Below are 15,823 nucleotides of genomic sequence, written 5' to 3'. Positions count from 1 at the left end.
AGTAGTTTACAGGGCTACTGCTGGTGAGGACATGAAGGAAGAAGGCTGCTGCTAGAAACCTTATCCCAGAGACTAGCTGTATCACTGAGGCTTGGAGGAGGAAGCTGTCCCCACAATACATCAAAGGAAAACGATGACACTGACAAGACACTGATCCTGACTGAGGAAGGTACCGACCATGAAGTTTTCTGGTAGAGGCTGCTGTAAATTATTCTAACCCTGTTGAGAATACCGCTGACCCATGATTGCAGGGGGAGGTACAGCTCATGCTGCAGAAGGAGGACCTAAGCTTGTCCTGAGGGGCAAAGTTCTCTGAATTGTTCTCCACCTGCCTGCTGAGCATAGGTTTGAGACAGTCTACTGGCTCGCTCTCAGCCTGGAGGGTGCCCACCAGCATCTCCAGTCTGCCTTGCCATGCCCATGGACTCTCATTCCTTCTGGCCTGGAACACACCTCCGTGTCTTGCCTGAATCATGCCCCACCTTATCAGGTCAGTGCAACGGTCCTGGTGCAACTCCATTCTGGCCCTCCATTCCTCTGCAGCAGCAGCCGCCCTCCTTTCTGATTTTGTAACCAGATCAATCAGCATCTCTCCTCCAATCACTTTCTCCTCCAATACTATGAAACTCTGCACCGCAGTTTTGGGCTGGGGAATCTCTCCACCTACTACAGTGGGAGCTCCACTTGCAGCAGGTGTTGACCCTGAAATGACAGCAGGGAAACAATGGCCTTTTGTTAAACTGCTGTGACATTAGGAATGATGAACTCCCCAACTCATCTACACATTCCATCTCAGGAGTCTCTCCACTTCTGCTTCCAGCTGCTGAGATACTAAGTTCCCAAGCCCAAGTGCTCCAGGACAGGGAAAAACGACAGCCCTTCCCACCCTCCAAAACCTGGCCTGGGATGCTATTTCTGGGCCCCGATAGCGTTGCAATATACTGGGAGGTCCAGAGGCAGGGCATGAGAAATATGGGCATAGCCAGCTCCCTGGGTCTGGGCCCACACTGTATATTCTCTCCAGTATCTCCTAATTTTGCAAGGTGTTTTCTTCTATAGAGACACCTATCTGTTCTGCACGACCATGACCCAGATGGGCACTGTTCTGGACAGCTCTACAGACTCCCACAGACATGCAAGGGGCCAGCTCTGATGCACTGGAAATTCAGTGCAGAGCAGACTTGATTAATCAACCACAGAAGTTACTGTGCTCCAGCAGCCTCCCACATCACATGCATCAGTGTCCCTGGCACTGAAAAATGGTAGCAGAGTGCTTTGAACTGCCATTTTTCAGTCCAGGGGATGCTGATACATGTGACGTTCAGGTGCTTAATTAATGTGGCTCACTTATTAAAGCACCCCCCTGAAGCACGTGTAAAAATGCACTATATGTGCTCCTGAGTTCGTGAAGATGGTTCTGCTCAAGGATCCTGCCTCCTCAAGAGGACAAGCCCATTTTGGTGGCTTTACAGAAAGGAGAAATCTTCCTTTCAACATGACATCCCAGCAGACACTGCATCTCCAGAGGAAGTTGCAGTGCCTGTCCCCTAACAATGAGGGGTAAATAAAGAATACCACTGACTCCTTCCTGGCCTAGGAAGCCCAGTGAAAAGGGCGGGGAGGAGATAGAGAAGGAAAGGGAAAAGAAGCCTGTTCTTCTATCACCTGAGAAAGGGAGGAGGGAGAAGAGGAAGGAGTAATTCACCCCTTTAAAGGCACAAAACAAAGTGCTAAGCTGCCCACTGGTGAATTACCTGATAACCGTCCTTTAAGTCCACAAATACGAATCTGGAAAGGGCAGAACAGTGAAAGTCCACAGGTGGACTACACCACCTTGATCACTTAGTTGTTCCACTCCGAGCATATCTAGTTCCTATTATGGTCAGGAGGTGGTGTTAATTCCCTTGGTGCTAGCTAGATGCAGACACCAGACTCCCAAAGAGAAGGATTGTTGGGCATGAATGCACACCCTCCTAAACTCTCAAGGCCCCAGGGCTAACTCTCCACTCCCCCACCAGCTGTTACTGGAACTCCACCCTTGAATATTACAAAGCAAAATATTCCCCTTTCCCACCTTCCTGCAACCTGGTGCCATATTTTTACGTGCAGGTACATTTAGGGTTCCCCATATCAATATGCAGTGACAATGTAGACTCACACCCCAAAGAAGCCTGAAGATGCTGTGGAGATGGGGGGAGAGGAAGGAAAGCCACTGATGCTGCCATGTGCTGCAGTGGTGCATCTTACCTGACGGCTGGGTGGACATTTATGCTGTCTATGTCTCAAATACTGGAGGAGGACTGGCTTGTTGCAGACAGCCACTGGAGAGGGGAAAATGCTTTGTTGGTAGAGGTGGGAGGATGGTTGGCAGGACTGTGAACAGGCAGTTGGCTGTGAGAATGAGGGGATAATCAGGCATGTTGTTGACTGGCCAGGCTGGCATGAGGATGAGGGACAGTCAGCTGGGAAGGGCCAGGCAGGCTGATATCAGTGGCATCAGAGCAACTACATCTGGACAACCTATTTTGGGATTACCAATCAGAAGGGACTCCCCACAGATATTCTCTCTCTCGTGTCAGAGCCAGGGACTGGAGGGGTCCTCCTGCTCCTGCCTGTCAGTTGCTGCCAGCCAGAATTGGCAATGGCAGCTAGCAGGCACAAGTCATCTCCCACAACCAAACCAGTGTCATGGGCCTTCTTACACTGCACACCTTCAGTACTTTGTTTTGGCACAGTACTAGTGCCAGTCGTAGTTGTGTCCCCAAGACGCCGTTTCAGGAGATATGCTTGTAGACAGCTTAGTTGGTGTGGCTCATCCTCACTGAACACCAAGTGTTTCCATATCACCTGGGGCATGAAATTCAATACCTCTGCCTGCCTGTAGTCCACTACCTTAAGAACACATAAGAGGGTAGTCCTGCTGACATAGTTGCTGACATGCTCCGAAAGGTCCTCGCCACTCTTCAGTTACAGGAGAAGTCATATCTTTTGGGTAGAGGGGTCCAGCAAAACAAAGGCATGACATGCTTTTCCACTTAGCTGTAAATATGTGAGGTCACATGCCAGCCAGGTTCTGTGGCCCTACAGCAGTAGAGCTCAACATCATAGAAGCAAGTCTTCAGATCAGTAGGGTGGAAGGGCACGCAAAGCACTGTGTAAAGCCAGAGGACTGATCAACTCCCTATTTTACTCTGTTGAAGGGTAAACATGAAGTGTTTCACAGTGAAATGCTTCAAAGTTGTTTTAACCTGGGTCATTTCTGAGGAAGAAAGGCCCGATTTGAAGCATTCTCTAAAAGCACTTGAAGCACTTTAAATGCTACATCTGTCCATACCCTAAAAGTGAAGTACACTGTGTCTACATTTTGTCCAACATGCCAAACACTATTGCATTGTAAACTTATTTTTATCACCCCACTTGCACTGAATTCTGATATACTTCCACATTTACTTGTTCTGTTAAAAAGAGGTTTTCATCAGAAAAGGAACCAGACAAATCTTAGACACCCACCAGAAAGAACTCTCAAATTGATTAAGGATTCCTTTCCTCACCCTGGCTACCACTTTGAAATGGCTGTTTCTTGAATTGTTCAATCAGAAACAAATGACAACATCAAAAACCAGAACACTGAGTGCATTACAGGACATAAGAGAATTCAGTTTTGATTACAGTACTGGGTAATTACGACTCCAAGACAAAGCAAGCTCAATGATGTGTTGGAAACAGAAGTAAATACCTCACAGAAGTTTGAAGTGTTATGAACAGTACTGCCTGTGAAGGTGCAGATCTTGTCATTTTTGTGTTTTATAACATCTGGATAGGTATACCTCGACTCCATCCTAATCATCACCTAATGCAATTTGCTCCACCGAAACACTGAAGTCTACTGCCTGAAAGGGGCAGCAGCATTTCTGTTTAGGCAATCCTGAGAGAGCCAACTAAATTTTGTGGCACATTATCCTGCTACTTTCTCTCCACCCCACAGATGCTAACAACCCTCTATCCTTTTAATGGTTTTGATGTTTCACGCTAGTCAGACTAGCTTCACTTCTGCATTATTGTTGTCTGTTAGCCATTCTTGGTAGTCTCTCTTCTATTTCAAAGCTGTGCAGAATGTTTTTAGCTCTAGCTATAGGTCTTAATGTGCCCCAATTACCTGTGGGAGCACATTTCTCACAAGAAAACCACTCTCTCTCCCATCTCTCAGTCCTGATCCTCAAAGGAAACTTTCCAGAGAGGAGCCTATGAACTCCACTTCATCAACCTCCTAGCTACTAAAAAAATCATGGACTAAATATAGACATTGGATTTATGACACGTGATAACTTGCCTGACATCCGACTCCCCAGGTATCTCTCCACTATTCATTCCCCACCCGCAGCCTGAGGAGTCAATGGGTGAGAGACGATCTACATTTTCACTGACTACCTGTCTTGTATGCAGCCCAGCCCAGCCTCTGGCTTCTTTACTTTTCATTCCATCCAGGAAAAGCACACACCAACTGCTGAAACTTCCTTAGCCTGACGAAGGGTTTTTTTTAAATCCGAAAGCTTGCTTAATAATGGTTTTCCAACTATTTAAGTTGGTTTAATACAAGATACCAGATTCACCCAAAGAACCTTGTCTGAATAAGAAACATGCATTTAACTATAATGACTACAGGATCAAATGACAGCATCTTCTGATTATTTTGACTGTATTTTGCCTAGTTGTTTTTTATAGTACATATATTAATTTAGGAAATTGATGCACATTCTAATAGTTTTGTTTCTGCTTTGATCTTAAATAGAATAATACAGTGCTAACCCCCAGCATATTAGCAAAACATCGAATTTTCTTTAACTGGAAAAAAACAAGTGTTGTGGTTTATGTGGTGATGTGTTATCCTATCTTCACCCCCCTTTTAAAATCCTAGATTCATGTGGCCTTTTCTGTATATCTTAAAGCAGCAATAGCACATATGCCCAATTACTTCTTTTGTTTCACTTATTTCCAATTTCTGTTTAAAACTGACACATCTATGCCAGATGACCCACTCTAAACTGGGGAAGGAAAGATACCCCATTTTGATAGGACACTTGTCTGGCAGACTATTTTTTATAATGGAGTTTCAAAATATCCAGAAATGTATGGTTAAAACAGGCCAGAGAGAAATGCAGTAGTGCAGATGGATTACTGAATATGGTGCCAAAGAGTCTGTTTCATGATAAATTTGGATTAGCAAATGATTAGCAGTGAAAATGGCATCAAGGGAAGTCTTAACCAATTCTATACTAATAGTAAGTTTAAGCAAACAATCCTTGCCTACAGCCAAAACAATAATTGAGTTAAGTCACACAACATCATGTTATACAGTATCAGAATCTCAATTCTTACCTTCCTCTGTGTCTACTGGCTGCTGAGATAGAATCTTAAGAAGAACTGGATTTTTCCATACTCCTTCCTTAGTGATGTCAACCAATATTTGGAGGTTATTATTCCCAAATTCCAGTAAAGCATCATGTGATTCCTATAAAAGTAAGAAACACAAGGTTCATTACCACTGTAAGGTAAACTTTAAGACTAATTTGGGAAAGAGACTACTAATTATACAACTAGAAAACAATTTCAACACCTTTCAGCTGCATCATGGTCATCTGTAATGCTTTATTTCTGTATCAATTGACTCATCATGAAGTTCTTTTGTCAAATTTTGGGTATATTCTGGGACAAGCTTACCTAAATTCTACAGCACTGAGAATCTGACAGAAGTTTTTATCAAGTCAGATAGAAAAACAGTAACTACGGTAAACCCTGTGCTATCTGTTTTCATGTTAAAATGAACATGTATATTGTTTCTAGCATGCCACCTTTTTCTCTCATTTCAACACAGATTCATAGAAGACTAACTTTGGAAGAAGCCGAGAGGACAGTTGGGACATTTTTTGCTTGACAGAGTGGTGCGGTTTAGGAAAGTGTGTTGGGGTTTGTTTCACAGATTTCATACACATTAGGGCTGGAAGGGACCTCGGGAGATCATCGAGTCTAGCCCCCTGCCCAAAGGGCAGGAAGTCAGCTGGGGTCATAGGATCCCAGCAAGATAAGCATCCAATTTACTCTTGAAGGTGTTCAGTGTAGGTGCTTGAACCACCTCCGCTGGCAGACTGTTCCAGACCTTGGGGGCTCAGACAGTAAAGAAATTCTTCCTTATGTCCAGCCTGAAATGGTCTTGCAGGAGTTTGTGACCATTCGACCTCGTCATCCCTTGGGGCGCTCTGGTGAACAAACGTTCCCCCAGATCCTGGTGGTCACCCTTGATAAACTTATAGGTGGCCATCAGATCACCCCTGAACCTGCGCTTTTCCAGGCTAAAGAGTCCCATGGCTCTCAGCCTGTCATCGTAAGATCTGTTTTCCTGACCTCTGATCATGCGCGTGGCTCTCCTCTGGACTCTCCCGAGCTTCTCCACATCCTTTTTGAATTGTGGAGCCCAAAACTGGACGCAGCACTCCAGCTGCGGCCTCACCAAGGCCGAGTACAAGGGGAGAATGACGTCCCGGGATTTGCTCGAGAAGCATCTATGGATGCACGCCAGCATTTTGGTCGCTTTACTAGCCGCAGCATCGCATTGCAGGCTCATGTTCATCTTGTGGTCAATGATGACCCCCAAGTCTCTTTCTTCTGTAGTGCTAACCAACGTAGCACTGCCGAGCCTATAAGGGTGCTGCAGGTTTTTCCTCCCAAGGTGGAGAACCTTGCATTTATTGGTGTTAAACACCATGAGGTTCTCGTCTGCCCATCTGCTGAGCTTGTCCAGGTCAGCCTGGATCACCTGCCTATCTTCTGGCGTGGATGCTTTGCCCCAAAGTTTGGTGTCATCGGCGAACTTGGCCAGTCCACTCCTGACTCCAGTGTCCACATCGTTAATGAAGATGTTGAACAGTATGGGTCCAAGGACAGAGCCTTGAGGGACCCCACTGGTCACAGGGCACCATGATGAGTGACTGCCATCAATCACAACCCTCTGGGTCCGACCACGAAGCCAATTTCCCAGCCAGTGGATCGTGGTGGAGCCAAGGCCACAACTGGCCACTTTGGCCAAGAGGTGATCATGGGATACCAGATCAAAAGCTTTTTTGAAGTCAAGATATATGACATCAATCTCTTCTCCCTTGTCCAGGTGATAGGTCACCTGGTCATAGAAGGAAATGAGATTGGTCAAACAAGACCTACCCGCAACAAACCCGTGCTGGCTGTCCCTTAGGATGTTAGCCTGGGCCAGTCCCTCAAGGATGGCCTCCTTCATAAACTTTTCCAAGATCTTCCCCAGGATAGAAGTCAGGCTAATGGGCCTGTAGTTAGCCGGATCCACTCTCCTCTCTTTCTTGAAGATCGGCACCACATTGGCCTTCTTCCAGTCTTCGGGCACTACACCAGAGCGCCAGGAGTTTTCAAAGACCCGTGCCAGGGGCTGGGCTATGACGCTCGCCAGCTCCTTGAGTACCCTGGGGTGCAGATTGTCAGGGCCAGCTGACTTGAAGGTATCCAGCTTCTCAAGGTGTTCCTTCATGAGGTCAGCATTGATGGAGGGTAGGGGATCCCCCTCACCCAGATTTCCCTGTCCCATAGCAGGCATGGGCATCCCATGTGACTGATGAAAGACTGACGCAAAGTACCTATTTAATAGGTTGGCTTTTTCCTGGACGTCAGTTGTCCCATCTGGTTTAGCCGGGGTCCAACATTACCCTTGCTTTTCCTCCGGCTCCCCACATATCTGAAAAAGGACTTTTTGTTGTCCTTGATGCCTGAAGCTAGTTGGAATTCAGTTGCAGCCTTGGCTTTCCTGGTTTGGTCCCTGCAGGACCGGACCAGCGCGGAGTAATCCTCTTGTTGTTGTTTTGTTTTATAAGAGTCTTGGAAGTTTCTCAGATTAAATCAGTGAAAGGTTAGTAAAAATCATAGGATCATAGAAGTTGGGTCGGCAGGGATCTCGTAGATCTTCAAGTCTGACCCCCTGCCTGGGCAGGAGAAAAAAAACTGGGCTCAAACGATCCCAGCTAGGTAGGCATCAAGCCTCCTCTTAAAGACCGCCAGGATAGGAGCCACTATTGATTGTTAAGGGTTAAAAACATTCTACTGAGAAGATGGGCCAGTCTATATTTCAAAGATGACAGCTATTTACCCAGTAGTATTTTTGGGAACTTTTATCAAGGTGGATCCTACTATAGGTGCACACGTGACTCAAGCACACTATGAGAGTCTTCTGAATACAGATGCCCTCTAACCCACATGTTGAACTTTTTATGTCCTTGCACTTCCTTGAAAAGAGTTATGAATGGAACAGTACGCATTCTTGTTTCCTCACAATTTGAAACTCAAACTAGCTGAAGATCCCAACAGTAAGGATGGAGGTCACACTGACCACAAAAATGAATGACTACAGATTAAGCAGCCCTTCTTCCTTCAGGTATAGGTTCCACTGCAGGTGACTGAAGGCAGTACTCCTGAGGAATACTATTAATGGCCACCACTCACCCAACACCATGTTTCCCAGCCCGTGGGGAGCCCCACAGGGTAAATGCAAGGGCTCCATGGGCACCCCCGTTTTAGAACATTTAGGCAAATCCTACATCTTCTACATCTCCAAAGTTAGATCTGCTCCATTGCTTCTGTAAATGCTACAAAAACTTGACCCCAACACATCCCTGCTTTAAGGTTTTTGTTCCCAACACCCTCCATAACATTAACCATCTTTCCAACCCCCAACCAAGCTTTTGAGTTCCAGACACCAAGCCAATTCCTTTGGGACCTGAGATGCCACCAAGACCTTCTGGTGACTGAAATAAGTTAGATGGACCTGAACTACTCTTCTGACTTTACTGATAAGTAAATTAAGCATTCTTCACTTCTGAACCCTCCCACAAAAGCCTCATGTCCCTGAAGAAAGAGAAGTGTAAGACAAGGAAGAGACTAGATAAGCTGTGAGTAAAAAAATTAAATGCTCACTTGTCCAACTTAATAGTAAACTAAATATGAGGAGGAGGAGCAAGGCAGCTCTTGAAAGCGGTGGTAAGCTCAGATCAAATCCATTTTAACTTTTGCTTGCATCAGACCCGCCACCTTGATAGTGTCAAGTGAGCACGAGGCACAGTCATTCCTTCTAGAGTTACAGAATCATAGAAAATGAGGGTTTGAAGGGACCTCAGGAGGTCATCTAGTCCAACCCCCTGCTCAAAGCAGGACTATCCCCAGTAAGATCATCCTCGTCAAAATGCTTCCATTAATACTGTAATTATTACCTGCTGGAAATAGGAATCCCCACTGATAGTTTGGAGATAGTGCACTACGTGCTCAGCAAGCATACAAATGGCAAAAGCCATCCATAAACAAAGGCCTGGATATTTTTTCTCCAAGTTTTAGGTATAAAATAAGGCATAGCAAATCCATGGTGAAAAAAAGCATGCATTGTAAAATATATTGCTGCTCTTATCCTAACCATACTCTTAAGCAGCAACTGACACCAAAACTGGTACAGAAGGCCACAAAAGTAACAGCATTACTGTTTTATTTTTGCTTCTAGGAACTTTATAAAATCCACAGAAACAGCCTAAACGTCAGAAATAAGAAAGTCAAATTTATATTTTGAATGCTTCAACACAACGCAACTTCACTGGGCTGACAAAAGTATAAGACAATAGGTAGGGGTCACTGATAAAGATTTTTTTGGCTGATACCGATGTCTGATTATTAGCCACCATATTGGACAACACCGATCCAACTGCCGACATGCAGCCCAGCAGCTTGGAGAGCAGTGTCCAGCCAGAAAGCTGGGTGGGGAAAGGGGGGAACAGATTGAGGTGCCCACAGTGAGGGAGGGAGTAGGGCAGCGGGAAGGGTAGCTTTCACAGCTGTGTGCCCTCCTGGGGGAGATATGGGGGGGGGCATGAGCCCCCAGGCCCGGTTTGTGTGCAGACCAAGAGCAGGCTGCCTGCTGTGACCTCTTCCTCAAGAGGCTGGGCAGGGGCTGCAACGCTGGGAGGGGGCACTACAGCCACTCCAAAATTCACCATAACCACCCTGTAGTTCTGCCCCTCCCATGCCCCTCCCCCATAGACTTACCAGCTGATCCAGCTCTCCAAGCTGCTGGGCTGCATTCCTGGCTACATGCATGCTGTGGCTGTGCTCAGGCACATGGCATTTATCAATGACTATCAGCCACATTGGCCAAAAAAAACCTGTTGCCAATAATGTTAATTTTCCTTTTATCGGTGCCAATATGACATGGACCGATATATCAGTGCACCTCTGTAAGACACCATCAAATCCCTGGCAGAAAGTTACTCAATGTATTTTTTTTCTTGAATTAATGACTGAAACAACTAATTCAAGCAATTATTTTACTCTACCGACACAATTATAGCCAGCCTTAAAAGTGAATCCTAATTACAACACTGGAGAACCTTCCTTATGTGGAAAGATTCAAGGAGCTCAATTTATAGTTTTCCAAAGACAAAGGGATGACTTGATCAATACTGAAATATCTACATGGGGACCGAAGTGGATACAGGGCTCTTTACTTTAGCAGACTGAACTAGATCCAGTGGCTAGAAGCTGAAACTGGATAGGTTCAGGTGAAACTATACAAAAATTTGAGCCTTTTCCTGAGACTACTATATTCAGAGATTCATCATTTTGAAAAGTTACTGCTACTGAAACTACTGTCATGCATATGCAAAGCACATCTCCTTCAAGTGACTGGTTCATATAGTATTCCTACCCTTAAGAAAAGTGACTTATCAACTTTTAAAAGCTTGTCTTTTATTAGTTCCCACCCCCACTTTATCATTTAATTGCAACCTCATACCTTCAAAAAATGACACTAGCCTTGTCATTTACTACTCACATTTCTGTCTGTGACTCTGTCCATGTTTTCCTACCACTGCAATAATCACCCTCTTATACAAGCCCTCCCTCTACACCCCATTGACATATGCCCAGATGGAATCATGTCCTCAGAGATTCCACAAACATCTACTTCTTTCATTGCCAGTTTCTTTGGGTCATTGTACAGTTTGTCCAATACACATCTGACATTTTAACTGTAAAAAATGGTAATTTAATAAATAAGAAAATGAGACAGAAAGCAACATTAGAAAACCTGAACTGAAACATGCTTACCCGCATAGACTGATGGAATCCTAACCATACTTCACGTGGCAATTCACTTTCAGGAATTGAGAGCAGTAGTTCAAAACAGCTCCTGTAACAGAACAGCTGTTTAAGTAAGCCAACTAATGTGTTTTAACAGCAAATGGGGAAATAACATTTTAATGCAGTCTTGTTTTATTCTAAAAACTACATTTAAGTGGTTGTTTTATTTGAGAATATTAACAACTTGGGGGAGGAATGGGAGGGAGAAAGAGGGGAAGGGGAAACAACAACTAACACAAATATAACAACTAACTCAAAAGACCTCAGGCATTATAAAATGCAAGAAATTCAGAGTTAAGATTAAATTATGAAGTTCTTCAAACATGCTAAAGGAAAAAATGTGCAATTAAGGCATCCAGACAATATTAATTCTACCTTGTAAAGACCTCCTAAAACAACCACATTGTTCTGAGAAAAAAAAAATGTTGATAAACTTGACAATGTTAATTAGACAAGCCGTTTGAGAAAATTATGCTGGCACACATCCAGGAGGGGCCAGCAGGGGGCTGCATGCTTAGGGGCAACCAATACGGGTTCATCAGTGGCAGGTCCTGTCAGACCAACCAGGTGGCCTTCTACGATCAGATTACCAGATCATTAGATGCAGGGGTAGCAGTGGATATAGTCTTCCTGGACTTCCAGAAGGCTTTCGACACTCTCTCTCACCCCGTTCTCATTAAGAAACTGGGGGACTGTGGTGTCAACGCCCACACAGTCAATTGGGTCACCAACTGGCTGGAGGGCCGCACCCAGAGGGTGGTAGTGGATGGGTCCTTCTCAACCTGGAAGGACGTGGGCAGTGGGGTTCCGCAGGGCTCGGTCCTCAGGCCCGCACTGTTCAACATCTTCATCAGCAATTTGGACGAGGGGGTAAAAAACACCCTGTTCAAATTTGCTGGTGACACTAAGATGTGGGGGGATGTGGGCACACTAGAAGGAAGCAACAGGCTACAATCAGACCTAGACAGGTTACAAGGGTGGGCGGATATGAATAGGATGGGATTCAATACAGACAAGTGCAAGGTGATGCACCTGGGGAAGAACAACCGGCACCATACCTACAGGTTGGGGAACTCCCCTCTTGTTAGCACAGAGGCGGAAAAGGATGTTGGAGTCATAATTGACTCCAAGATGAACATGGGCTGGCAGTATGGGGAGGCAGTCAGGGAAGCCAACCATACCTTGTCATGCATCCACAGATGCACCTCAAGCAGGTCCAAAGAGGTGATCCTCCCCCTCTATGCAGCACTGGTCAGGCCGCAGTTGGAGTACTGCGTCCAGTTCTGGGCACCGCACTTCAAGAGGGATGTCGACAGCATGGAGAGGGTCCAGAGGAGGACCACTCATATGATCAGGGGACAGCAGGGCAGGCCCCGAGGAGAGGCTACGGGACCTGAACCTGTTCAGCCTCCACAAGAGAAGGCTGAGGGGGGGATGTTGTGGCCTGTTATAAACTAGTCAGGGGGGATCAGCAGGCACTGGGGGAGTCACTATTCCCCTGTGCACTGCCAGGAGTGACCAGGAATAACGGTCACAAGCTGGCAAAGGGCAGGTTTAGGCTAGATATCAGGAAGCGCTACTTCACGGTCAGGGCGGCTAGGATCTAGAACCAACTTCCAAGAGAAGTGGTGCTGGCTCCTACCCTGGGGGTCTTTAAGAGGAGGTTGGATGAACATCTTGCTGGGGTCATTTGACCCCAGTATTATTTCCTGCCATGGCAAGGGGTTGGACTAGATGATCTACTCAGGTCCCTTCCGACCCTAGAAACTATGAAACTATGAGACCACCCCCCAGAACCTTACAGGGAAGCATCTCTTTCCAGTTCACATCTAGCATGCAAGAAGTAGGACTCTCCTATGCAGTTCTATGGAACTGCTCTCAGTGAATCAATGAATTCCTGCCTTGGTAAGACAAGGTTCAAACAATCGCTGGCTGCAGAAAATGGAAGACATCCACCAAGATTCTAGTCTGGAGAAAGGTTCTCTCAGTAAAAACCCATGCTGCAGTACGTTTCCACTATACACAAGTCATGTCTTCAGCACAGAGGGCAGAGTGCTGCAAAGAACACCATTCCTACAGTGGAAAAGATAGAGGAAGTGACCGACAATGCCAGACCTACAATAGTACCTATACACACAGTAGCCCTATACCGAAGTCCCAAAGGGTTTCGTCCAAATGTCACAACTCTTGATAATCGCTTTGAAGGGAAGCCAGGCAGTCAACCTGTCCCATACATACAGCTTGGCAGTTCCTTGCATTACAAGACTCACAACTCTGCATGTCCTCTCCACTATTATATACAGCATGTGCATCAAATCCCTGCTTGCCATACAGTCTCATCATGCAATCAGATATTCAGGCAATCAATCAATCATTTTGGAAGTGATGCACAAAAAGGGACTAACAGCTTGAAGTTATAGCCCCCAACACAGCCTTTAAAAGCAGGAAGAATTGTGGAAGGATTTGCTCCTGAGTCAGGCCTCGGGAGCTAAGCTAGAAAGCCCACCCCCCAAAGCTGCTAAAATTCTTGAGAGCACCAAGAGATTCCCCAGCTAGAGAGATGTAGGAAGAAGAGCAAGCCTAGAAGACTAAGAAGATCAGACTATCACATCCTGCAAATACTTATAGCGAGAACTCTAATAGAGGGTTTCTACCCTAGCAGGCATGAGTCGGAACAATTTTATGAAGGGATAGTTCTGATGCATATTATAGCTTCACACAGAAGGCAGTGTAGAGTTGCACCTTGTAGACTAATTCAATTAATTTAATTGAACAACTGCACTCTGATTTCTGCCTGACTTCAGATTAACAAAACTATTTCTTTGTATTTAAATGACCATGTTCCTTTCCATTTAGTAGCCCTGCTCTCTGCACAACCATTTATAGCACCTGATGAAGTGGGCAGTAGCCTACAAAAGCTTGTGCCTCTCTGCAACAATCTGTCAGCTGCCACAGCACCCTGCCTTCCACCTAACATGTCTTGCTACCTCTCTCTAGAAGCTTGTGTTCAGTGTCACCAATCAGGTTTTTCAGCTACTATGTTCCAAGAAACATCACCCCTCATCCATAACATTTGCTCCTTCATGTAGGATCACATGCAGCTGTACGACTCCTGGCAGATGTCAGATTTATTGTGCAATTAACATGTTAATTGCAAGACAAACTATAACATGGGAGAAAGAATTTACATTGAGATAAAATGGCAAAAGCAGCCACAAAGATGCTCTATATTTAATGTGGTACATCTTTGAGATTGGCTTGTATCCTGCTTGAAACTGAAAGTTTGGCATGTGTCCCAGACCCAGGGCGGTCTCCTGCTTGATCCCATGGACCACTTTATCATTGGGACTGGATAGGGGGCAACCCCAGGTCCTGGCATGCCCAGTTGCCAGGCTCCCCATATGTCAGCAGCTTGAAAGGGTGCCAGAGGAAGTGTAGCACTGAGAGATGGATGCCAGACTTCCTGTGCACTGGCAACCACTAAATTTGCTTGGCTGGTTGAGTCAAGCAACTTTAGATAGCTGTGCATGAAAGTAACTTCTCCAGTGGATTAAACTACTCCTTGAATCTTTGTGGCATCCATAAATTTAATCTGTAAAAGTATTTTCTCAGGAATCATAAATGCCTTGATTTGAATACCAATTTCTGCAGGACCGCATCAGAAACAGATGTGCTGGATCAGTGTTCAACCTTTTTGCCCTGCAGGCCAGATTGGTGGGCCTAATCCAGTGAACAGGGGATATATGTAGCCTGGCCCTGATCCAGCCATGAGGAACTTGGAAATCTGGCAGCAGGGGAGGAGGGCAGTATTATTAATTGCCCTGTTCACCCACAGCCAAAATTTCCTGACCCATGGGCTGAATGCCATGGCTCTGTGGACTAGATTTGGCCTCCAGGCCAGGGTTTAAGCACCCCTGTATTAGATCAATGGCAGGCAACCTTTAAAAAACCTGGGCTGGAACAACCCAGTTCTGGTCCAAAGCAGGCTGGCAGGTTCAGGGGTGTGTCAGCTGCAGGGGCTTGGTTTGTGCCCACGCAGAGACCAGGCAGCTAGGAGCTGTACTTGTGACACTGACCCCCTTTTTCTGGCTGCAGCATGGGCAGAGCCTCTACCTGGTGGGAACCCTAGCTGGGACTGGGCAATTAGAAACTAGGTCCGTCTACGTCACTTTCCTGCACCTCCTTGCCTCAGCCCCCGGCAGGGAAAAAACTCTCCTGTACCATGGCTGTATGTTGCCAACCCCTGCACCAAATGTTTCTTCCTTGACATTCATGCCAAGATCAAATGTTAACCATATGTTATTCCATTTAACATACATCATATAGTTTTTACAACACTCATTTTTAAATCAGGAAAACATGCGTCACTAAATTTAAGCATACAGATCCTCAAGAGATATTAGACACAGCTACACTTGGAAGGCATGCTATTACACTGAAATCAGTTAACACTAAATATTATTTCAATTATGTGCAAGTTAATAAATTAAAATACTAATGTAGGATGCTTTCCACTCCTCAAAATAAATATCATATGGAACAGAGATATTTAACTGAAACCCCGTAAAAAATTAAATACATAAAACCCCCCCAGTAACTTTTGATCACACTTGTTTCCATGAAAAAGTAATAT

At 45.4% G+C, this 15,823-nt stretch overlaps 1 protein-coding gene across 3 annotated transcripts in view; it reads right to left on the bottom strand.

Moving 5' to 3' along the window:
• Window positions 1-15,823, bottom strand: part of RLF (RLF zinc finger) — a 56,791-nt gene that overhangs the window by 24,222 nt on the left and 16,746 nt on the right. Inside the window, exons 3-5 of one of the 3 annotated variants that reach the window (XM_090057761.1) lie at window positions 11,158-11,239; window positions 5,377-5,509; window positions 483-702 (exon numbers count right to left, since the gene is read on the bottom strand). In XM_090057761.1, the coding sequence (XP_089913887.1) occupies window positions 483-702; window positions 5,377-5,509; window positions 11,158-11,239 (435 nt within the window). Of the gene's footprint in view, window positions 1-482; window positions 703-5,376; window positions 5,511-11,157; window positions 11,240-15,823 lie in introns of those variants that run through there. The other 2 variants (XM_090057759.1, XM_090057760.1) reach the window with 2 other exon arrangements.

This window comes from Crocodylus siamensis, chromosome 7, assembly GCF_052110815.1.
Source record: "Crocodylus siamensis isolate JL-2025a chromosome 7, ASM5211081v1, whole genome shotgun sequence".
In the NCBI taxonomy this organism is placed as follows: Eukaryota; Metazoa; Chordata; order Crocodylia; family Crocodylidae; genus Crocodylus; species Crocodylus siamensis.
The sequence above is the reverse complement of the archived record's forward strand: the minus strand, read 5'-3'. Positions and strand labels throughout refer to the sequence as shown.